Source organism: Sinohyriopsis cumingii, chromosome 1, assembly GCF_028554795.1.
Source record: "Sinohyriopsis cumingii isolate HCF-2022 chromosome 1, ASM2855479v2, whole genome shotgun sequence".
NCBI classification, from domain to species: Eukaryota; Metazoa; Mollusca; class Bivalvia; order Unionida; family Unionidae; genus Sinohyriopsis; species Sinohyriopsis cumingii.
Window position 1 is genome coordinate 148,080,811 of NC_142961.1, and position 26,884 is coordinate 148,107,694.

The 26,884-nt window shown below is 34.8% G+C and overlaps 1 protein-coding gene across 2 annotated transcripts in view; it reads left to right on the forward strand.

Moving 5' to 3' along the window:
* Positions 1-2,341: 2,341 nt before the first annotated feature.
* Positions 2,342-26,884, forward strand: part of LOC149808117 (putative tubulin polyglutamylase ttll-15) — a 90,200-nt gene continuing 65,657 nt past the window's right edge. For both annotated transcript variants that reach the window (XR_016424058.1, XM_089973552.1), the window contains exons 1-4: positions 2,342-2,387; positions 9,652-9,897; positions 16,569-16,724; positions 22,143-22,262. Coding sequence is in view for 1 of the 2 variants with exons in the window: in XM_089973552.1 (XP_089829678.1) it covers positions 2,355-2,387; positions 9,652-9,897; positions 16,569-16,724; positions 22,143-22,262 (555 nt within the window). In the remaining variant the exon portion in view is untranslated. The remainder of the gene's footprint in view (positions 2,388-9,651; positions 9,898-16,568; positions 16,725-22,142; positions 22,263-26,884) is intronic.

Genomic DNA, 26,884 nt, shown 5'->3' on the forward strand with positions numbered 1-26,884 from the left:
GGGTCATATTATCATGTTTCTAGAACAACATAGAAGCTTTTTACGTGCCTAACATCACATGCTCACAGTATGGCCTCGATTAAAACCAATGATTTTCACTCTGGGAAAGAATATTTTTTAAAAAATAAAAAAAGTTGTTTACTTTGATTCTTACTGATTCTGAATCAAGGTCAGGAACTAGGTCAGCATTAGATACAAAGTTTATATTATTAGGCGTTTACAAAAAACAGGTGAAACTGAATTTCTGGAAACTGTAAAATCCAGTAAATAAAGTTAAATTACAATAGCATATAATGGAATATAAAAAAATTAAAACTAACAAACAAGCAATTAAATAAAATATAAATTAAATAACATATAAATTAAATCAAATATACATAACACTGTTGATGGCATTGTAAAATCTTCTGCACATCTGCCATGTTGTTGTCTTTGACTCCTGTAAGGTTTTGCTTACCTGAAGTTAAGACCTTTTCTGAGCTGCATCTTTAGAATAATTTCTATCATATTTTCCCAAGATGAGAAGAACCACCAATGCATATAATTTACAGCTGCTTCTGTCCCCGTTGCAATGAGCTAGGAAACATTGTAATGCAGATCACCCTCATAAACCATCCACAAAGTTCTTTAAACAAGCACAACCCATGTCTAACTTCAGCCTCAATTCAAACCTCCTTTTCAACTGTAGGGTCAAAGATACAGTTGCTGACAACCCCAGAGGAGAAAGTTTTCTAATACTCATTCCTTCCCTAAGGAAGAAAGGTGAGGAGTATAGCCCTAGTAATTTAAACACTCTTTTGCTGTGCATCCGTCTACCGAATGGTCCTTTAGGTGCTCTTCGAAGCCTCTTTCAGAGGCCTGGTCAAGAATCGCTTATGATGGATGGGTTCTTTGCAGTGTGAGTGAGGGTTGCCAAATAAAGTTTTGATAACAGCCCCATCTGTCAGGGACTCCAATGCGTTTTCACCAATCCAGTTGGTGAAATTAAAGGAAGAGGTGTACAGACATTTACAGAAAGGGGGATCTGAGAGGGCTCTGAGCAATAAGTTTACCATATTCTGTGCCTAAATATTCCTGATCACCAAGAAAAACCTGAAATTTTCACCACATTATTGATCTTTTCCCACCAAGCCAGAGGAATCTTTCAAAACGGAGACCACTTTCTCAGTCTGGAATGCATTGCATCCATGGAGTCCTCCACTGACCATCAAGGTGTATACTTGCAGATCCCAATATTTGCTTCTCACCACAAAATTCTCTGACTCTGCTTAGACCAGGAAGTTTTTCATATCAGAGCCTATTCCTTCCCAGCACTTCATTTACAGGGGAATGAATTTTCTCACATACTAGAACTTACTCAGGATACCATGGGACTGAATAGAACAAATCCTGACACTTCTTTAGTGCTATGAGCAAAAGGCATCATTGTCATCTGACATTTACCTCCTCCTGCTGGGAACCCTTAATGCCAAAAAGGATCTGATAAGGAAGAAGATTATCAATTTTGAAGGTCAAATGTCAAGTTCATTGTCACTGAAAAGAGACATAGTTTCTGTGCAACATTAGTTCTGAATTAATCAGACCAAAGCTTGTGAATAGTTTTGTACTTGGGTAAGGAAGAATATTAGTTTTGGATTTAAAGGTCTGAGGTCAGTGTCACTATAAATGCAGTAAAAAAAACTTTAGTTTTAGAGAAAAACACATTGATCAGAGTTTTGTGGATAGCTTGCATTTAAGATATGGAAAAGGTCTATTGATATGGAGTGAAAAGGTCAAATACCAAGGTTATTGTGGCTCAAGAAAATCTGTGTTTTGCACCAATTATCTTAATCTGAGTTTGCAGGAAGCTTGCATTTAAAGTATGGAAAAGGCCTGTTGAGTTTGTATTCAGAAGTCCAAGGTCATGTTATTTGTGGCTCAATGAAACTTGGGTTTTGCATGCTGTTAATCACTTGACCTTGTCTACAGATCTTTGGAGGTAATGGATGCTGTTAATCACTTGACCTTGTCTACAGATCTTTGAAGTTAATGCATGCTGTTAATCACTTGACCTTGTCCACAGATCTTTGAAGGTAATGCATGCTGTTTGATCACTTGACCTTGACTTTTTCAGACCTTTGATAGTCTGCATGCTAGTTAACACTTGACCTCATCCTTCTCACATATTTGAAGGTAATGCATGCTGTTAATCACTTGACCTTGACACTTTCAAATCTTTGTATGTTTACATCTTTACTTGTTAAGAGGCAAACAAAATACCACTAGAAATAAAGACTAGAGCTGTAAATGGTAGACTAAGGATCATGACTCAGTTATAAATATGTTTTGCCTTTTCAGAAAGTACCATTTCTATAATGTACAACTCTCCAGTTTCATACCCCTATCATGTGAGTATATGTTTTAACATAAATTTGTCAAATTTTTATTTGTTCTGTGTGGATTTGACAACAGTTTTGATGTTATATATTATTTATTCTCAGCAGCAGAGATGTTTATATGCAAAAGGTATTCTTTTTCATAAAGGAAACCAGAGATGCAGGAGAAATCTTCAACCTGAATTGAATTATCACTTATCCAATCACCATGTACTTATATGTGTGTTATATATATATATATATATATATATATATATATATATATATATATCGCCTTGCCTTCACTCACTGACCCCTGTACCATTTTCACATCACCAAAGAAGAATGCTACAGAGTGACTGGTATAGGCATTGTTGCATAGCAGACACACCCACAAATCGACCCAGTACATGTAATTCATTTTCATCTAAGTACATTATCATTCTCGATTCCTACAAAAGAAATCAAGGTAGATATAGGTTATTATAGAAAAAATACAAATTTTTGTACATCAAACAGAGCAGAAAGTGTTATCCCTGCATCCTAGAGAAGAATGGTTGATAATATTAACATAATATTTAAGTATGAATAAATACTATTATCATACAGATTAGAGAATGTTTAGTTTTTGCATGCAAGGTGATGGGTGCCATAACCCATAGACTCAAGTTTTAATCTTCATAGCATACAAATTTCTTGGATGAAGCATTGTGACTATATTTACCATATAAAACCTTTAGCCAGCACTGATTACCTTGAAAAGACCAGACAGAGTCAATGAAGCAGTGATCACTGTATAGTCATAAAGAAATATAAAATACTGTGAGAAATTATTCTAAGAACCAAATTTATTTTCCAAAGAAAAATAGTCTTAGCCAATTTAATGTGTTAATTTAAGGGTCATTATTATCATAACAGAGAAACCATCATCATGAAAAAGATGTCCCCTAAATGTGATAATATTAACAGTGCTTGAATTATAAATACTAGCTCAAGTAATACAGAATTTATTAAATGAAGAAAACATTTATAAGATAAGTTATAAATATTTTTAGGCATTTTAATTATATATTTGTTTTGCTTCTGTGCAGTACTTTGCAAAGTCTTAGAACATCTAGTCACCAGACATTATTTACATGAATGTCTGGTATAGTCGTAAAACAAAACACTGACTAAACAGGTATGTGAAAAGAAATGAGTTCATTAGCATAAGCAATCACAGAACAAAGGCTATTAAGTATTGTAAGCCTTAATTATTTAATAAGGTTAGTACCTGTAACAACTTAGCTACAATGCAATGAAGTTATATTTCACTAATGAGACAACATGACACATGTAGGGAGCTATAGTGCCTTTATCCTTTTGTAAGCCACACCCAGAAAAAAGTTTTTTTTATGCACACCTCCTTCTGAAAATGAGAGAATTAGGTTTAAAAAAGTTCTCATAAACATCAGCATGTGTCTATGCATGTATGTATGTGTGTGTGTATGTATATATATATATATATATATATATATATATATATATATATATATATATATATATATATATATATATATATATATATATATATATATATATGTATGTATATTGGTATTTGTATACATTCATACATACCTGAAATTCTGATGGTTCTTGCCAGAAATTTTTCACAAAAATTAATATGGCACCCATATATTTGTGAAATTTAATATAAAAAGATTAAAAGGAGATATAACAAGTTGTGAAAAAAAGGAAAGCGTTGATGTACCTAATTATTAAATGTAGCAGAAAATGTGTCAAAATGCTTTAGTGTTATTATATCCTTCCGTGATTAATTGGGCATGCTTATTTGGGAATTCGCAGTCAGAATATATAGAATCCCACATTGCAGACTGTCCAGATGAGGAGGTGGTGTTTACAGAATTATGATGGCGTCAAAACATGGTACATTTAGCTGGTTTTATACAAGCATGGAAACTTTATCATATTGCATGCCATGTCCTGTCAAATATGCAGTAATATCAATGCAGGATAATATTTTATATTTTATATATATTTATGTGTTCACAGATGCCTGTGCATATGTTTCAGGCTTGATACTTTGATTTTTAAAATCAATTAATTATCTAGTGTCAAGCCAGATTCTTCACATCATGTTGTATATACTGTATATATTATACATAACAAATAGAAGGCTTCAAGATAGATTAGTTCTGTAACTAATTTAATTACCTTTTCAAATAAAGTCTTCAGTAATATTATTATTATTATTATTATTATTATTATTATCATTATCTACATTTGTTAGCATGCACCTTTGAAATCTGTATTGAATAATACAAAATGCCACATCTGATTGATTGGAAAGGAAAATTCAAAACAGATTTTAATCTTTCTGATGTGTTGACACTGACTATTGAGCATTCCCCTGGTTTTTCTCTCAAACTAACAATGTACAAGAAAAGAAATCATTTTGATATCTGTAATACTATACCTGATGCCATTGTACTGCTGGTACTTTTCTGGGTGTCAAGTTTCCCAGTTCTATGACAAGAATTTATCCTCCCATTAGGGTGGGCCAGAAGATTCCAGAATACTGGATTGCCTCTGGGACACCCCACTTATGCTGCCGATTCATACTTCCCCTCATTCTTTTCCTGGTCACATGGCTGTAATGTCTGCACTGTTTACATCAGTCAAGATTTGTCTTTGATTTGTGAGTTAACAAGTGAATTTACTATATATCATGTGTGTCTATTGTTTATAAATGTTTGGATTATACACCTTTTTCTATTAATGTAAGCTCGCTTTAGAGTTTGTAGTATTTGTTAGCATTTCATAGGCTTTGCATTTCGTTCCTCAGTTTTTCCCCCTTCACAGGACATCAGGGATTCTAATTTGGTTGTGCATTTTTCTAGATGGCATAGATTATTTGTTTAATTTTCCCTTTCTTTACATAAATTGCTGTCAATGGACTTGGCTTGATTCATATAATTGTTCATTATGAATCATTGTTACTCACATTATCTTTATTGTGGATTGCACTATTTTTATACTTGGTAAAGCAGGTCACAACCACTTTACTTTGTTTTTTGTCAGTATTAGTTTTGGATAGCTTTCCTTGATTTTTACCATTATTATCAGCAATCATACCCAATGTTATTTTGCTAATTTAGTAGGGCCTAGCTTTCCTGATTGGCTCGATTATCTTGTATTTATAGGTTACTGCATTTGTATGGGAAAATATGAACGAGTTTTTCAGATGGATATACTGCATGACCTTGGGAGTGCAGTATCCATCCAACAAAACGAGTTTATATTTTCCCATACAAATGCAGTAACATTTTTATTATATGCTCATTTTCTTATTCTACCTAAGGCTTAATTATGCAAACAAAAATACACTACAAGAAACAAAGTAACTGAATTTATGCTGTATTCCAAACTAAATACACAAGTACAGAATCATCAGCACACAACAATAACATTATTAATGCACACAAAACTCCACCCAGATAAATTTGAGCTTGGTCATGTGCTAGACATCACTTTCTAAAGAAAATGGAGTTTGGTCTACTTAAAATTTAAATTTACAATCATATTGTGAATAAATGCACATTGCAACAACTTTTCCATTCGGTCTGGAATGAATAGATTTTGGTATTTTTGTTGATTCTACTAAATTTTGTGATTATGAACTGGATTTATCTGTGTCAATTCTACATGAAGTATATCTGATTTCAGCAGTGATGGAGCAGTGTGTTGACATCTGCAAGTGTGCATCTGTTCTGTTATTGAATGTTTGGAATCATAATGTGGGGAAAATATGATGTCTTTCAATTGTAGTTTCAAAAAGACGCTGTGGAATATAATGTCCATTTCATTTTTAGTGCAGTAAGGAGGATGTAATTGCACTTGGAATGTAGTTGAAATTACAGTGCAGTTTCAAAATGTGTAATCAAACTTTAGAGCCCATGACATGGCTCATGTAATTCGAATTTGCAGAGCTAAGAAAGTACATTTTGAGGAAATTCAGGATGTAAAACTAAGTATATTTTTGCCATTCTTATTACCAGCTAATGAAGATACGTTCATGCCTTGTTACTTGCATGTTATTTGCAGGGACCCAGCAATTTTATGACCTGTCTAGCATCCATCGCTAGCCTAAATCCAAAACATTGTATCAAAAAAATTAACGTGAAATGTTGCAAAGCAGCTGGTATGTGGCAGTCCATGAAACATCTGCTTTTGTTCATTCAGAAACAAATTTAATCAACCCAACCGTAAAGCATCTACTACACAAGTGTACATGATTTGTTTACAAAGTATATCCTAATACACTATTGGGCACACATGTCATGCATGTGACTGCAAGATGAAGGTGTGCAATATCATAAAATATTGCGTGATTCTGACAATGTAAAGTTAACGGAGACAAATATGAGCATATAATAATTTTCTGTACTGAGATTAGCATTACATACTTTGTTGACATCATGAAAACACCCAAGTGAGTTTACTTGTCATTGAAATTATCAAATATTAGCACAGACCTATTTAATAGGAGCAATAGCTTACCCATGGCTATTGTTTAGCTTTCTTCTTTATGTCAGAATAAAGTACGGTCCGTTTAATGTGCATACATCCTCCCTTAGAGTGAAAAATTGTCAGTTGTCATTATGATGCAATTCCTCATGCAGCTCACCTTGTTTTTAGTATATTATGTGCAAAGCAAGCAAAGTTTTCTCATCTTTTATCTTTTTCAAGGATGTTGATGTTATCAGACGTGTGCCAAACACCAGTGAAAATTATCCTGTGGCATTGTTTTCTAACCACAATTGCAGCTGGCCTCTACAATGATTATCTCTAATGGAGTTACATTATCCATTTGTTTTTTCAAATGGTAACATTCCCCTCCAGTTTCAGTTCGTCCAGGGACTTGGGGTTACTTCATGTACACCCGCAGGGTCGCATACACTTACTATCAAAATCATTTTATATCTAGGTACCAGTAAGTCATTTATGCAAGGAATAACAACATATAGCTCAAAAGAAACTGCATGTTCATCAGTCTAGATTCACAGTGCAGGAACTATGTCGTATACAGTATCTATACTAAACACTGAGAACTCTCTTTCTTACCCTGGGAAAGACGTACATTGATGCTACTGTTGACTGTGTCTATAGAGATCACAGTTGTGTACTCTGTACACAGTACATACAAACAAGATGAGTTTTACCTGATATTATAAATATTTTGATTTATTTACTATGTTAAGGAATAATGTAAACACGATCTGTGGGAAGTCTTCTTGGGACACTCATTCAGACTGTATTAAATGTTCTAAATGTACAGAAAAGAATCATTGTACATTTTGTAAATTATGGTCTGCAGAAAGCTGGAATCTTGACTCCAGGCACACTTATGTGAGAATGAAGAAACTTCATTTCTCCTTCATCAGAATTTTCAGGTTTCTCTATTACTGAAAATAACAGATCTACTGAGTGTAATACCTTCCCAGCACTTGGCTACCTCTATTTGATTAGGAGATGCACCACCCATCCCATAGCATGTTGCTGTCTCCCGTTGTGGAGGATATGCACCACTCATCTTGAGGCATGTCGCTGCCTCTGATTGAGGAGGAGATGCACTGCCACCAGCTTGTCAGAGGTAATGTGTCACACCCTCCAACTGGGAAGGATCAGCATCACAATAAGGCATCACAGTATGGGGATATAGTTCAGACCGAGTTCCCCCCTCTGCACCTTCTACCACCTCATTATGGACATTGGGAGTACAACCAGCAAGCTCAGACCAGGCTAGGGGATCCAATTGGTATCCCCACCCCCTTTCTTATTATCCCAATGAATCCCTATGGAATGTGGGGCCCTCCACTTGAGGGGCCTTGGTTATGAATGCTCTCTTGGGCTTTTGGATCTTGCCTTCATAACAGAGGAGATACAGCAGCTCATGTCATGCCTTCATCTCATCACTGGATGGAAACCATATAGAAGGCCAGAGGTATCACTTCTTCCAGGACTGACAGATGTTGTCATCTCTCTTCAGCTCTTTCCACTCCATCAGCCCCTACTCACCATGTTGCAGTACAGGACTTAGCGCAGTGTTCCTATACCCTCTTCACCTCCTAGGAACTTAGTGATACCTACACACTCTCCAGCTCAGAGTGTCCTCAATGATGCTATCTCTATTCTGGTTGACTCGAATGAGTTTTACATGGAGGAAACACAATTGATGCCTGCTTGAATGCCCGCTTCATCTCTGTTTGATGTGGAAGAGGGGGTATGGTCTTTTGACAAGGCAATAAATGAAGTCTGTCACCTCTTATTCCCTGATTTGAGCCCAAAACCTGCCAAACAGTCCAGAATGATCCTCTCCAATCTGGAAAAGATCTTGTGGGCTCGTCCTTATCCAGACCACCTCTTTCCTCATTCTTCTGTGATTGAGGAAATTGCTGAGAGTTTTTCAACAGTCCAAAATATTAATTGACAATGTTGATGGTGGGCTGTTCCCTCCTTGGTGGTATACATTATAGTTATATATTATTTGAGTTATACAGGACAGAGTTATACATGATAGATGTATACATAATAGAGTTATACATGATAGATTTATACATTATATAGTTATACATTATAGAGTTATACATTATCAATTTATACATTATAAAATTATACATTATAGAGTTGTACATTATAGAGTTATACATTATAGAGTTATACATTATCGATTTATACATTATAAAGTTATACATTATAAAGTTGTACATTATAGATTTATACAATATAAAGTTATACATTATAGAGTTGTACAGTATAGAGTTATACATTATAGAGTTATACATGGTAGAGTTATACATTATAAAGTTATAATTATAGAGTTATACATTATAGAGTTATACATAATAGAGTTATACATTATAGTTACACATGATAGAGTTATACATTATAGTTATGCATTATAGTTATACATTATAGAGTCATAATTTATAGAGTTATACATTATAGAGTTATACATTATAGTTATACATTATAGTTACACATGATAGAGTTATACATTATAGTTATACATTATAGAGTCATAATTTATAGAGTTATACATTATAGAGTTATACATTAACTGTAATGAAGTAAATCAATAAAAGAGAAATAACAAGTACCAGATTCTTTGATCATGACAGCCCAAAAATCTTGACTTATGGTAAGTGTTAGTTAAAGTTATACCCCATATGTACATCCCTTTTTAATTAAAATCTCCATGTATTTATTGTCTCTTAATATATAGTAACCATTATAGGAATTCAGTGATTCGCTATGGAATCCCAGAAGACGATACTCAGGACATTGGAGGTGTCCAGAGAAGATGACTCTTGCTGTAGTAATGATCCTGTTTCTCGGAATCATCTTGATGATTCTCAACATCTACCAGCTTCAGCAGATGAAGGATGAGCATTCCAAGCATATCCAAACAGCAGCTGTTGTGGAGGGTCAAACTGGTCAGCAAGCTAAGACAGCCCCAACAGTGTGGATTCATGGGAAAAATGTAAGACATCTCATCTTTGTAAGTACAGTGGAACCTGTCTTGAAAGACCACCCCTTCTGCCAAAACATAATGGTCTCTCATGACAGGTGGTCTCTCATAACAGGTTATAACAATATATAATCTCTAAATCTGTACATGGAGAACCTGGTCTCTCAAGACAGGTGGTCTGTCATAGCAGTGGTCTCTCAAGACAGGTTTTACTGTATAAATATTGCATAATGAATACAGCACATGCAGTGTGTGAAACTCGCTGTATAATCCCAGTAACCTGAAAACACTGCCGGTCCTGCGCATAACCAACTGGTCCTGCTTTTTTTCATATAAGAATAAAAATGTTGTTAATGACTCTGTGGCAAATTCAGGTAGACATGAATATCAGCCCTTAGTAAGGTTATTTATATAATGAAACATGGAATATAAAGTAAAACACAAAATAAGATATTTATATAATACGTCAACTTTATAAAATTGTATTGAGTCCAGCATAACATAGCCACTATTTACTGTCCAGGACAATGATACTCACTGTCAAGCAGATCCAGATCCATACATAACTAGAGCCTGGTTATCATAATCTAACCAGTGATTAAAAGTCTGAATTATAGTCTGAAGTAAAGTCTGAATTAAAGTCTGAATTATAGTCTGAATTATAATCTGAATTAAAGTCTGAATTATAGTCTGAATTAAAGTCTGAATTATAGTCTGAAGCAAAGTCTGAATTATAGTCTGAAGTAAAGTTTGAATTATAGTCTGAATTATAATCTGAATTAAAGTCTGAATAATAATCTGAATTATAGTCTGAATTAAAGTTTGAATTATAGTCTGAATTATAGTCTGAATTATAGTCTGAAGTAAAGTTTGAATCATAGTCTGAATTAAAGTCTGAATAAAAAAACAGGATCCTCATCCATTAGCTTGTCATCAATTACAATATCAGAACTAAATCCAGCCTCCAAAACTGCATCTGTGGCATCCAGTGAAATTAGGTCCATGGAAAGACAAGTTCCAGCACTGAATTGCTGGAACTGGATCGAATGCATCCACATCAGCAGAATGCAGCTGGAGAGTTATAGATTTTCAGCTCAGGGAATGTTGATATTAGCATCTTGAGATGTAGGTAAATATACCAAATTAAAACATCAGCTGCATCATCCAGTTTTCTTTAACCTAATTTACATTTTCACTTACTGTATATTTTTGAGATAGTTTGTCCAATAACTAGACCTTGTTTGTTCACCTGTGGTATGTGACAGCTCCCATAACTGCTTTATCCTGTATCACAAATGAACTCTTCCATAACTCTGGTAACAAAATGATTGATTACATGTGTGCATGATATTTTGAATGAGTGGTGTTGCTCAGTATGTTGATACAAATGGTGTTGAAATAATTTATGCGCAAGAAGAATTTAGTAACTTTAGCTGTATTATGACAGGCTTACTTGAAAATTGACTGAGCTACAGTCTCGGATATCTTTCACGATGCTGAGTTGAACGAACCATCACAGTATTGTCATGGTTGTAGCATGCATCCTGTTTCCAAGTGAATTCTGTAACCCAACTATTGCTTTTGTTTCATTGCCTTGTATTCCTTTGGAATAGTTCTTTTTTCCTTGGCTGTGTTTGGTTTTTAGCCTCTGGTTAATTCCAGGCCTCCAAATACCTGCACATGTTGATGTTGGAAATGAAAAGTCAGATATCACATAGATACAGAGGAGTCTTTATTTGGACTTACAAGCATGTAGTGTACACAGATTAAATGCAAGTGATTTTATCTTTTCATATCACTCAGTTTCATAAGAAACAATAATTTTGTTTTATTTGGTGTTTAATATTTTAATAGCATAAATATATAAAATTTGTAGATTACATTTACTTGATATTACTAAAAATCCATCTAGCCAGATGGACTGGCTGTGCATTTTTTGCCCCAGTCTGCTGTGAAATTGGCTGGCATTGAACTGGCTGGCCAGTGGCAATTTCTCTCATTGAATTCATGTTACTGGCAGTCACTGTGTTAGAAAGATTTTAAATGGCATTTAAACTACCTGTCTATGGCATAAAACAGAATCAAGAAGATATCTCCTGAAATTACATTACATCATGTTGGAATGAAAATGTTGATGATTCTTAAGAACATTGTTATTACCATGTATACATGTTTAAAGGTCAAGTCTAACTGCAACTGCACTGACCCAGATCTATCATTGCATAATACACTGGCAAATCTGGGTCTATTCAGATTGCTAGGAGTAATTAGTAAAACAAACAATAGAGACCCAGATGTGCTGGTACATTATGCAACGCAGATAAGTCTGTGTTGTTTGCAGTTGGATGTATAAGCAAGTACAGATGGTATTTAAAGAATTGATACCTCTCTTTTTGTTTGAAAGTTTTTATCCTGCTATAGTGGCCATTTTTTTGTGCAGAAGTCTAGACAAAGGCATTCACTCCTTTAAAGACTGTACACAGCAAGAAACTGAGTGAAATTATTCCTTTGATTCGAAAGTGCCACCTTGGGAGTAGATTGGAAGTTAGAACCATCGGCAAGCATTTCACTCATATGGTATTAGGAATAGTATGACAAATTATATCACATGTGAGCACTTAGACCACTAAGCCTCTCAGGGCCCCCCATTACTTATGTCAAAATACGTAACGATTCATGAACATTTTCTAACTTATGTCATTTGCAAAAGCAAATGATAGTGCCACCTTATGGGAATATGCTAAGAAAAAAAGCAGACAGTCAAAAAGTTCCTGAGCATTATAACAGGGTAAACCTTAAATAGCCAATCATAGACATCATAATCTCCATAAGATACAAGTGGTAGCGTCCACACTCAGGAGCTTAAGTTAATTCATCATCCCACTTACATACAGGACCAGTTATTGAAGGATTACATTCATCTCAACATGTCGCTCATTATGGAAAACATTTTAATAAACAAAATTTGACAAATGAAGGACAAAAATAAAAGGTACAAGGATCACCAATGTGAGTATCAAGTTGGAGTTGAATCTACCTACGTCCTGCTAACCAGGCACTCCTTGTGTTAAGTCAAAGTATGCATGAATTTAGCTATTAATCATTTAAGATTTTAGAAACATTAAACACTTATATTTACTTAAAAATATTCAGATGTGCAAATATCTACAAGTTAAGTTTTTCCCCAGTTACTCAGTTTGAGATAGTGTGTACTGGTAACATGCTGATTTATTTATAGCATATTGTACTATATATAGCTTTCCAATAATCTATAGACACCTTATAGGATAGTTTTTACATTAGGGTATTTTGTAGGGGTGAAATGATTAATTGATATACTGATGTATCAATATGTTTTTCTATATTGATACTCATTTCAATACATGAGGTTGAGAATCAACACAAAATGATACTTACCCTATACAGTTATTTTACGCTTCAGCAGCTGTGAGTAATTGTTTGTCATTTAACATTTTATTTTTTAAATTGAGAATTCATCTGAGACAGTGGTAGCAGGCACACACATTTTTATTTTGGTAACAAAGACAATTCATTCACAACACCCACTCACCTTCTTCAAATTAGCCAACACCAAGTGATTAACTCGCACGGTTTGAAATCTAACAGCGCCATTGCCAATTCTATTCTGGTTATTGTATCCCATCAATATGCTTAGCTACTGATAATATAATCAATGTAAACAAGACATTCCAGATTTGCTCTGCATGTGTGATTTAAGTACTGTATTAAACATATAGTTTCCACTTTTATGCAAAGTTTCATTGTTGCTTTTCATCTATGTCTACTTATATTGAATATGGCATCTATGTTCCAGTGTGTCATGCAGTGAAATAGGTTACATTCAGTTCTGATTGGTGGCTATTGTCAGGGCCTGAACATTTCCTTTTCGTCTCACTGGGCCAGGACCAGTAGTACCCCAAATTACTCGAGTATGCATAAGCCAAGGATCAGGTCCAACAGCTAAGTCTGAAAAGTGAATATTCACACCAGCGCATTAACATAAACAGAAGACAGGAATAATATATAAACATTGATACAAACTCAGACAATACTGTATTGCTTATTTGGTCATATAAATATTTTACTTAGGTTACCATTTTAAAATTTTCAGATCACGCTATCATGAATTTTATTGGTGGATTCTCTTTCGATCTCAGGTAAAAAATATCAAACATCCAAATAATATAAAAGACATTTGCCTTTCAAAGCTCATTCAATGAAACAGATAGGAAAACAACCCATAAAGTCAATTTATAAACAGTCAGTGGACACAAAAGTAGCAGTTCACTTGGCAGATAGTTGAGTTTCCTCTGACCTGTCTCACTCGTTTTTAGACATCTTGGCATTTTTGTTGTCAAAATATGTAACATTGGGTGGGAGAGGTGAGAGAAAACTCAGACTACTTGGCAGATTGCTCAGACTCAATTGTAAATTGCCTTAGCCCCCAGAGTGTAGGTGTCATATTACAGTTGTAAATTGCCTTTGCCCTCAGAGTGTAGGTGTCATGTTACAGTTGTAAATTGCCTTAGCCCTCAGAGTGTAGGTGTCATATTACAGTTGTAAATTGCCTTAGCCCTCAAAGTGTAGGTGTCATATTCCAGTTGTAAATTGCCTTAACCCTCAAAGTGTAGGTGTCATACTACAATTGTAATTGCCTTAGCCCTCAAAGTGTAGGTGTCATATTACAGTTGTAAATTGCCTTTGCCCTCAAAGTGTAGGTGTCATATTACAGTTGTAAATTGCCTTAGCCCTCAGAGTGTGGGTGTCATATTACAGTTGTAAATTGCCTTAGCCCTCAGAGTGTAGGTGTCATATTACAGTTGTAGCCCTCAGAGTGTAGGTGTCATATTACAGTTGTAACCCTCAGAGTGTAGGTGTCATATTACAGTTGTAAATTGCCTTAGCCCTCAGAGTGTAGGTGTCATATTACTGTTGTAAATTGCCTTAGCCCTCAGTGTAGGTGTCATATTACTGTTGTAAATTGCCTTAACCCTCAGTGTAGGTGTCATATTACAGTTCCAGTGGGTTTCTGCTGCTTACATGTGACCAGTCCATGAATAACAAAAATTAGTCCCTGACCTTGGACCATAGTAATTTTCAGGCCCAGATTGTTTGTTCAAGTCCATAATAAAACAATAACCACCAATCAGAACTTGCTGTAGCATATTCACTGTGTGACACACTAGAAGTATTGACATCCAGACCCAATAAAAGTAGATTTTAAGCAGCAGAGAAACATTGTGCAAAAGTGGCTATTAAATGATCTCTAATGTTTTAAAAGCATTAATGCCATGTCCCCGAAAAGGTGCATTGTCACCAAGATGAGTCCTGCACCTGATCATTTGGAGCACCCCGAAATGGCCAAAAAGGTTAATTAAAAATCACTGATGCCTAACAGGTAGTCTGTTTGGAAGTATTTATTTTAACTTGTCAAGAATGAGAATGGCATATGAACAGATGATAAATCTATGTGTGTAATCTGCATGCTAGAAATACAACAAGTATGTCAGCACATAAAATGGCACCACCCTACTTCTTAGAGACCTTCTAAAGATGAATAGACCATCAAGGTGATGTATATATCAATAATGTATCTTATTATAGGCTGTGTATGTTGAATCTTAATGGTATGCGGTAGAAGTGTGTCATTTCACCCTTCATATTTTGAGACAATCTCTCATTTTGACAAAGGTGAAAATTGTCATTATCCTTCATGAAGTCATCAAGTTTGGGACCTTATTTTGAAGTAATGACTATATCATATGTTTAAGTGATGTTCTTAAGAAATTATCGAAATGTTTTAAATAATTTAACACACTTAATGTATTTTATTTAAGTATAGTGACTATTATTTCAAAATTGTGTTGCACCTAGCAGAAAAGACCAAGTCAGTGACCACGTCAAAATGAGGTAGTCCTAGCAGAAAAGACCAAGTCATTGACCACCACAGATGAGGTGGTTCTTGCAAGGGGACAACAAACAGTGGCTGATTACATTACAAATACCCATCTATAGGAATGCTCTACTTAAAACAAGTAAAACAGATAAAACTGTTTTGACCTAAATTGGATGTGCAAAAAATCTAGCATGACAAATGAATGTGTCCAATAATTTTTTTTAAAAGTCCTTTATTTGTTTTTGTAGTAATGTATTGACCTTATCAAAATAATAGCCAGTCTTTATCAGTTCATCCTGAAATTTGTGGAATAGTCTCTATATGAGATAACTGCCATCTCCTGTATTCTGAGATAGACCAGTTTTAAAATGTAAACGTGTTTATAAATAACTGTCTAAAGATCATTGGAAAGCTGTACTAAATATTAGGTATTCCAAAGTACATGGTTGATTGTTCACTCTCATGATTAAGTATTGTTATTTTTTCCATCTATATAAAACCACTTATTACTTTACAATGTATTATTGCTTTCCATTTTGGATTCTTGTTATGTACACTTCCATCATCATCAAAATATAGTGTTTTCATTACAGTCCACAACCCTGCTACTTCATTGTGAAAATGGAACCTTCTGCTTTTACATATCTTATTAACATTTTTGTTCCATTGTTGTCTCTAGAACTAACTTGCAACATATATATGTTAATCAGGTTACATTGACCCAGCTTTGTAATTTTGAACAGAACATAATTTTCATTTCTTTCAGTTGGAATCTGGCTATTTAAGACATGTGTTTGAGGTGTTTAACAGACTGGGTTATGTTCTTGGTGACTCTCAAACAAACTGGGATGTTCTTTGGACTCATGATTATCCCTTCTTATCCATGGCTAAACATCTGACCAATCTTAAATCACATCAGAAGGTGAGTTTTTGTGTTTGCTGACTGTTCAACCAAAGTCTGACAAATCTCAGAATGAGATGGTACTTCATTGAGAAAAGAACCTATAGACCAGCTTTAGTTATGTATACTCATTGAGGAAAGAACCTATAGACCAGCTATAGTTATGTATACCAAAGAAGGCAAAGAAGGCACTTGATTATGAAACCTGTACCTTTAATGCAATCATTTCACTTCCTTATTTGCCATTAGTAATTATTATCTTATGTGAAGTATTTTTGTAAGTATCTTTTAATGATAACAAGCTTTGACTTTGTCATTGCCACTATCCCATGTATTTTTATTCTGTCTTGCTCAGTCTTTTGGTTTAATAGCACCAATATGCCTTATGGTTTTCTTTTATCTTGATTTTATTTTATTAAATTTTTAAAGGGAAAAATGACCCAAATCTAGTTACATACCACTTTTACTAATCAGCAGTTCCAAGCATTGCTTGGAATGAAGTTGCTTCCTATGCAAATTAAAACTTTTTTTGATTTCTTGATGATACCATTGTATAGCATTAATGAGCTTCAAAATGCTATACCAAATCATGATGTACTTGCAAAGGAGACTCTGTTAGTAGATTTTGATGATCCAACTCACCATTTGTCAAAGATACATGGAATTTTGTGTTTATCCTTTGAATACATTCCCCAATCACATTAATGAAAGGAAAATAAACTCTACTACTGTCAAAACCCAGGCCTCCCAAAAAGAACAAAAATATTATCATTTCTATCTATATACCATATTAAAGAAAGAGAAGAAAATCTTACCCATTACTGGATTACCTCCCATTGCCACTGCTAGGTGACTACACATCAACTGGATGTCTACAGATTTTAAGCTTTTGCTGGGTACTGTCAAAATGTAATACAATACCTCCTGAAATCCTTGAATATCTTAGGGATTTCATCCCACCCATCCAGAAAGTCAACATAATGGTTTATATCAGTGTATTTGTTACATGTTGCAATCATTCATTTTAATTTTGATAAATATTGATGTCAGTTTGTTTTTTTTACAACTGCGGACTTTGATTATTCTGATGTTGTGCTCCAATATGATATCATTGATGTGTGTTGTCAATTGCTTATTTGAGCTCACTGCATATATTGTTCACTTGTTTTAAGTTATTGTGATCTGTGAACACTTACAGATTGTTATTTTCTGAATTTTTTTCATTATTGTTTCAGTTAAACAATGGCAATATAATGAAATGCATGCATGAAATTAAAAGTCAGTGAAGACACACATGAGACATATTATTCTCTACAAAGTTTTCATTAACCTTAATGTGTAGTATTTGTGCATTATGGTAAGAAGACATTCAGTCCACTGTGTTATGGAAAAGCATCAAGAACAAGGAGAGATGTGTGAAGTTTTGGATGGTGTGCAACGTCTTGAACCTGCAATCAAAGATTGCTAGATTAGTAAGGAATATCACATTGGTCCCCTCCCCCATTTCTGTACCTAAGTTGCAAACCTCCATAGACGGTTTATAGGTAATGGGGAATTGTACACCCATAATTAGAGTACAAGTCCCCAAACTTGTCCAAGCATGGTTTTAGGGCATGCAAGTCCTAGTACATGGGGTATTTGTCAGATCTGCTTGTTACATATCACCATCTTTTAATGCTTTACGCAGCTTTTCCGGCTGTGAACCAACCAGTCCATGTGGCTGTACCTGTTGTCAAGTGACCAGAGATCCATCACTAAAATGAGTTGTGCTGCATACCCACCAACAGTTCCATGCTATGTGGAACTATATAGATGGATGAGTTTGATTAAGCCATCCATTTTTGTGCACTGGCCAGTCAACTGTGTAGCCAGCAGGCATATATACCATCCAGCCAGAAAATGTACTGGCCATCTAACACCCTCATTGTTCGTCCATGCCATCAAGACAAGCCATGGTACTTGCACTACTGCTCATTCAGCTATCAAATTATTTGTTGATGGCTTATCCATTGGAGAGATACCATGACACACTTAGAGGTGATAGTAATGCCTAGTTCATTCCTCTCTGAATGTTCTACAGTGGGCATGGAGGTTGTGCCAAATGAGGACAAACCCCACAAAACACATGGTAAATTAAATTTTGGTGAAGGAAAGGAACTATATCCTGTCACATTTAGGATGTCTAGGCTTTATAGTAAGCTGGAAAAAGTTACTTCACAACACATCCCAGAATTTTGTTCACCTGCGCATGGAGTTTCAGACCAACCTCAGTCTCATGGAGTGGGTTGCCAAACCTGAAGATTTCATTTTCAACAAGGAGTGGAATTCAGCAAGAGACTTCATGTATCTCCTCAGTTTGCACACTGAAGCAGCAGATTTGACTCCTCTTGGATGCCTTTTCATGTGCCTCTGTTATTTGTGACACTTTTCCAGTCAACTTGATCAGTGAGTTATGATCATGATGGAAATAGTATTATTTCTGCATCAACATTGGCTCGTTGTATGAATTTCTGTGGAAAAGTCCCAACCAGTCAGTATGGTATGTATGGTAACTAAATCTGTCAACAGGTACCTTGGCACTTGGGTACCCCGCCCATTAATAATAGCCCAGATAATAAAATGGACTACCAGAAACCCAATAAAATCTTTTTTAAAAAAACAACATGTTTCCAAGTTCAGATCAAAGTCATCAGAAATGAGCAAAAGAAAGAATGTGACTGTTGGTTACTGTGCATTTATCCATCATTAGACCTCTGTCTAATTTCCTTATCTTCTATATACAGTAACTGTTCATGTAACATTTCCAAGAAAACAGATGGGTTTCTTGAATTTGAATCCATATATCACAGATTTATTGTATTTTGGTACAAACATACGTAGTGAACCAGTCTGAATTGAAAAACAAATGGCACAAGAGAAACAGGCATTATTGATGTGACTCATTGATGTTATATGACTGATAAATGTTTAGAGGAGAGAGAGATTGTTCAACTCAAAAACATGTTGCAGCAGGAAAAGGAGAAATCAACAGCACTTTACAAATTTTGAAAGAAAAATTTGACAGTGATATAATACAGCATTCATCATTTGTGCACTTCACGACCATTAAGTGAAAGCATGTAGACTAGTTAAAGTGATTGTTATGCGTAAATAATGTATCAGTTTGTTTTGTGTCTATAATATCATACTAATTACTAATCCACATGGATTTAGACGGTTTGTGAGAAGAATTTTAACTGCAGATCCAGGTAAGTAGCAAAAATAAATGAATATTTTCATATAACTTTCTTTAATTATGGCATGTGATATATTGACTGCTCTTTTAATGCACAGATTGCACTTTTTGGCCACTTAAATTAGTAATAATTATGCTTATACCTCTCTTGTAGGTTGCATTATGATCCTGCGACAAAGCAGCTCAGGTTCTCATTTAATACAATTTCCCTTTGATCGAGTACATGGGTAACCAATTGTTAGGATCAACGGGTACCCAGTAGAAGTTTCCAAAAATTTTGACAGCTTTAATGGTCACTACTGGTAGTTCATATCATTGGGGAATCCACTTGTTGCCATGCCTTACCACCATAAGTGCATGATCCTTCTGTTTTTTAGAATCTCGTCATCATAACCTGTTTAGCCCTGTAAAAAAATGAATGCATGAATAATTTATTCTATCCAGCAATATTCATTTACTCTGTCTTTGATTTTCAGTATAAAACTAAGGGGAAGGGAGGGGAGGGGCCAGTTTGCATATTCAGCTTAGTGTCTGTGAGTGGCAATGAGCCACATTGCAGCCCCTTGAAGTCAGTCATGCTATAACTTGGTGGACTTCACATTGAAATTAGCTTTCTAAACTGTGTTGCACACCTGGTGGATGGATCTGATCCTCAAGAGATATTTGAAATTGTAAATGGCAGCAATGCAGTTATACACATGATGACTGGAAAAGCCATTGCAAGAGCTAGAAGGGGTAACTTTCTTGTGATGCTGCATTGAATAATCTTCTTTTGGAATCAATTTTCCAGCTGCCAGCACCTTTGAAGCTTGTAACAGTGTGTGAAGGAGAGACTTGTGAATCTTTGAATGAGGAAATATTAACATAAGATGACACTCAGCTTGTATCTGGAGAAGGGGAAATCAATGTTTTGGTGTCTGAAACCAAAAATATGCAAGTGTAATACAAGGCAGTGATACGAGTGAAGATGTGGAAACAATCCTTGTATGTATCAAGCAAGTTGGAGAGTACTAAATAACAGATCAAATGCAGCTGAAAAAGCCTAGTATGGATCTAGTTCATAGACATGGTTGACATTATGAAGAATTTCCTAAGAGGAGGATGAACTGCCAACTGGAATCTCCAGTTGTCTTCCATTAAGCAGATGCTTCCTTATTTTGTAGCAGCATAATTCCTCTGCAAAGACAGTTTATGCCTATCTTCATGAAATGACAACTATTGAAAAACAAATCATTCACATGTGTTTTTGAAGCTTTTATGAAAGGACTTTGTGATATATAACAAGGTGAAATATTCCGGGGAGACTTTCCATTGATCTCATAGTTGAGCAAGTACTGGTGTGTAGCATTAAGGCCACTGGAGGACTTACCATTCTGGTAGCTTCTTGTCAGACTTGTAACAACCTCAAAACCAGTAAGGCTTAATTTAAGACAATGCCTTACAATTAAATGCATGAATAGACACTGATATTTACCAGCTGTTTTTGTTCTCTATAGAGCTTAAAAAAGTCTCCAATATTACTGAATTTTATTGATTAAATATGAAATAGTATATAAAAAGTGTATGTTGTGTAGAAAGTTGAATGTTAAGTGAAAAAATTCATGCATATTTTCTGAATGTACAGTTTTTTAAAACCAGAATCCAATTTACACCATAACAAGCACACTGTATTTTATACATGCAATGAACTCTGACTTGGCAGAATGGGAGACAACTCACCTTCCAACTCAAAGTATGTATAGATCAATGTATTCTCCACTCTGCAATATTCTTTCTCTTCTTGAGTAAGTATTTTTTACTCCAGTTATAAAATTTATTTTTATATGTGACAAAGCCCCCATCTCATTAGGGCTACATATAATTCCAAGTCCACAAAAAGTAAGCAGTTGTCTAAGTTTGGGTTTTTGAAAAATTTTATGCAATATTTTAAGTTTTGTGTATTTAGTAAGATCTTAGTTATTGAGTACCACTTAAATATACATAGAATTGTGAATTTTAAAATTGTTAACCCTGACTAGATTTCAGAACAGCAGCAAAACATAATTTGCTGCTCTTAAAATGTTTATGATGTGCCAACATTTCTTGAAATATCAATACAAGAAAATGACTATTTCCACCACTAAGTCACCAAAGGAGCAAAAATGTCTTGGTTACAGAAATGTTTTGGCCAGAAAGAGAGTTTACATAGTTTTTGTTTATTTCAGGTGAACCATTTCCCAGGGTCTGGTTACATCACCAACAAGGTCAGCCTTGCCACCTCCCAATCACAGTCTATTCCAATGGCTTTCAGGATACCCAAGGATAAAGACAAGTTCCTTAAATATGTAAATATGAATGAAAATGTTAATTGCTATCAACATGGTGGCATAAAGCATTTCATGTATAATGTCTCAAACCTTCTAACAAAAGACTCAACAATTACAGTCCCGTGACTTAAAAATCATTAATTTTTCTAAGAAATTATATGAACTATATCAGTTCTATTTTTTTATTCTGTATGTTTTAGACATCTTAGGAGCAGCGGTTTCAAATCTGGATAGAAAACTAGCAACTTTGTCAAAAATTATTCAGTATCAAATAATCTGTAACTAAGGATGTTTAGTATCACTTCTGTTTGTGAGTGCATGACCACATGGATGTAGAAGGTCAGCAGGGATTTTAGCTTGAACAATACTTGCATTTTTGTATGTGCTATGGTAGATGTTGAAGGTGAGCAGGAACTTTAGCGTGAACAATACTGCATTTGTGTGCATGGCATGATAGATGTTGAAGGTGGCCAGGAACTTGAGCATAAACAATAGCCATTTTGTGATCTGTTGACGCCGTTTACACATAGTTGACAACTGCACATGCATTTCTGATGGAAATCATCTTTTTGTTATGCAATATGTTCAACAAATGTTTCTTTTTCAGAGAAATGTCAAGTGATATTTGTTTCTAACACCTTGATTTGCCTTTTATTGATTAATTCAATAGTTTATTTCATTGTTATATATCTGTATACAAATTATATTAGTTTTCTACAACATTGTATTCATTTAATGGCATTTTAAGCAAATCATTTCACTTATGATTGTATTGTTAGTGCTTACTTGATGATGTTAGTGTATGATTTGGTCAAACCAATGTTGATGGTTTGGTTGATCACATGTGCAGGTTGCTTATTACCTGAGCACTACAGTGCAACCTAGAGGTTTTGTTCCACTCAGAGTCTACACATCTGTACAGCATCGAGGTTTGTCAACCAATCTTTCTTTCAAGGTCCTAGGCAACAGTTTAGAATGAGTTTCACAGCATGTACCCCCTGTGAAGGTGTCCAGGAGGGCTGATATTGTATGTACATGTGAATTCATAGTTATATTTTTGCATTTGTCTGAGACATTTTTGTAATTTGTTTACATAATATTATACTTGAAATCATGAAATGCGATGCATCTTGGTGAGTATTACATTCTCATTACAAAAATAGGTCACTACTCTCAATATTTCCTTCTTCACTGGCTACATTAATTGCTTCATTTTAGGTTATTTCTCAAGACATGTTAGTGATAGAATCACCAACTAGATGATTGTACGTATCTTTGTTACTACGTCACCCATGGTGGCCCTGAGTGACCGAGTGGTCTAAAGTGCCCTCCATTACGGATCACTGCCATCTCACCTGTCTGCATGGGTTCGAGTCTCGGATTTGGCCAATTGGGTATGTGAGAAAGCTTGCCAGTAGCTTCTTGTTTGTCAGTGGTTCTTTCCGGGGTTTTCCCAGGTTCTTCCTCCATCATTAATACTGGCCGCCATGTATAGCCTATCGTGTGCTGAAAAATGGTGTTAAACCATACAACAACAACAACCTCACCCATGCAGCAAAACATGACAGTGTCATACATGTCACATTTTATTGGTTAAGTTAAAGTGTTTGCATTAGCTTATCACCTCATATAGACTTTTCACACCCTGTGTACATACTGTTTTACCTAGAAACTTCATGAGGGGATTTTCTTCACAAAAATCGGTTCTGTAATCTGTATTTCATGCTTAGTTAGTTTGATTCAGTTTTGTGTTGTAAGCATATTTACCGAGATGTGTTCATGCTAGATTCATATATGGTTGGTCTCAAATAAAAAATGGTACTGATCTGACTTATGGCCTCCATGGTAAATTTTCATAAAAATCGTCTTATTTCTGCTTCAGCTGAATGGAAAGTTGTATTAACATGGGGTTTTCACCTGAAGACTTCCTTTGATGTTTAATTGATCCTAACTGTAAATGGTGATGTTCAGACATCTGGTATGAATGCCATTTTGACCATCTTGAAAATCTTGTTTCAGCTGCTCCTTCTAATTGGATGGTTTGTAGTGACTTTGGGTTTTCATCAAAATGCTTATCCTAATGTCTGTTTGATCCTAAATGAAAATGGTACTGATCCTGCATTCAGAATGACCACTACAGCAGTTAATTTTGAAAATCTTTTTTTGCTTAGAAATATCAGAGATGGCTTCAACACCCAACATTTAAAAAGAAGAAATGGTCTTAAATTCAAGGAGATTCTGTTCAGTCTCTGTGAGATACTCATGTTTAGTGTTTTGTCGTTTATGCAAATAGTTCATGCAACCTTGAAATATCTTTGAATTTGATGGGTTGAAAATTTACGGAATTTTAAAATCTTTAGGTTTTATCCTTAAAACATCTTTGAATTTTGTTGGAAACTCCATGAATTGATCCAAAGGAATACAAAAAGTTATAACAGAATTAAATTAACCACATATTAAATGAATTTTAAAAAAAAATGTATTATCCAAATTTAAAGAATAAACATAAAATGGGATACGATTTGGTGGCTCAAATGACATACAACACTTAGCAAAGTTCCATGGAGATGATTCAGTTTCCTTAGGACACAGTATTCCTAAAAAACTTTTGATTGAAAGTCCAAAGATACACCCAGAAGAGTCCTTGAAAATAATCTCACCAGAGCTATATGATCCATGTTGCCTTGTCACAGGATGTATGTATGTATGTATGTATGTACATATGTATGTATGTGTGTGTATGTATGTATGTGTATGTATGTATGTATGTATGTATATATGTATGTATGTACATATGTATGTGTGTATGTATGTATGTATGTATGTATGTATGTATGTATGTATGTGATTTCATGGAACATCAGCATAATATTGTCTGCATAGTGCTGATTAAAGTCAAGTCCTAAAAGTTTTAATGTTAAAAGATGCTGAAGAAAGTCATTGTCAGTATGTTACAGTTGTTGCAGGAGACTTCTTCTGGAGGCGAGCTTTGCAGTCATTGATTTGAGTCTGGTTTCAATAGATAAGGATATCTTTTAATCCATGCAGTCATTGATTTGAGTCTGGTTTCAATAGATAAGGATATCATTTAATCCATTTTGGTTGTACCTTGTAAGATTTGCATAGTTTTCTGATAGAGAATAATTTAGTTGATTATTGTTGTTATCCCTTCACTCAAAAGATTTCTTTATTATTTGCTGATTCTTTTCATCCCAAATCGTCTTTAATACTAAAGCCAAGCTGCTTCCCAGGTTTTGCTTTTCATTTTTTTTTTTAAACTGCCACCACAAGCTGAATTCTACAAAAATCTTGTAAACATTTCTGAATTTATTTTACTTCATTTTCCAAGAGAATAGCAAAGAATCTAGTTGTTTGTGGATTTCAGTTTTGTTTTTCTTTCTTACCATAGTTCATGGCTATTTGGAGCTGGTGGATTGAGAGCAGCAGGGGAGGTATTCAGTAGAGATTTCTTTTGGAAGAACTGATCAATATTATATTTCTCTATACACAATGTTCTGCCAATTGATTTTTCTACAGTATTACCTTTAACCCAAAAATCTGAGGTCTTTTTGCCTAATGATACATTTTCATCTTGACAGGTCATAGACCAGAAGAGCTTATGAGTACATCATCCATCTTACAACATCCATGTATTTGTTAGCACAAGTTTGATATTGCTCCTGCACCAAAACTACTTGGAGGATTGCCATGAAACTTTACAAACATATTCATCCCAAGGTCTAGTTTGTCCTAAATGAAAATGGTACTGCTGAGACATCTAGTTTGGCCACCACAACATTTTGAACATATTTTTATCACTACTTTTCTGAATGGATGTTCTTATAAAAAAAGGAGGTTTTCACTACAAGACTTCTTATGTCTGGTTGGTCCTGAATGAAGTTGGTGCCAATCTGACATACAATTTGATCACCACAGAAATCATGAAAATCTTGTTTTAGCTACTCTTCCCAAACAGAATATCATATCAGCATGATGTTTTCATCAAAAGACATGGTTTCTTCTTCAAATTACATTACTCAATGATAATACCTGAGGGAAACTACTAGTACTACCTTGCAAGTCAAGCCCTCCCAAGTTAAAACCTTTTAGCTAAAAAGCTGTTACCTGACTATATAGGCAGCAGTTACATAGAGTGATCTCCCCTTGATACCAGGATTGGTGCCAGTCACTGCTTATGCTCATGCCAAGTAGTATGATCTCTACAGACAGAGAAAACGTTGCAAAATCTATTAAGCAATTTGGAAGCTTTCTACTTGAAAACAAATTGCAGACGTTTTACTGAAAACAAAGTTTCTTAACTTTGTATGTTACCATATTGCTGCCTTAACTGACTTTAGTGCCTTGATACATACCTGCATGGGTCTCAATGGCATTCCCTCACATTGCTATAAATGTTTTAATAAGTGCATATCTGGGGCATGATATAGAAAACTCATTCAGTATTGCTGTATAATTTTTGCTGCATCAGGATACATACAGTTAAGTTTCTATATTTTGTCTTGACATCTAATTCACTGTCACATATGTGACATTTTACTGATTTTACCTGTATAGAATGTCATTGGGCATTTTCTACAGGTAACATTGTCTCATAATAGGTATTGTAGCATCTTATCCAT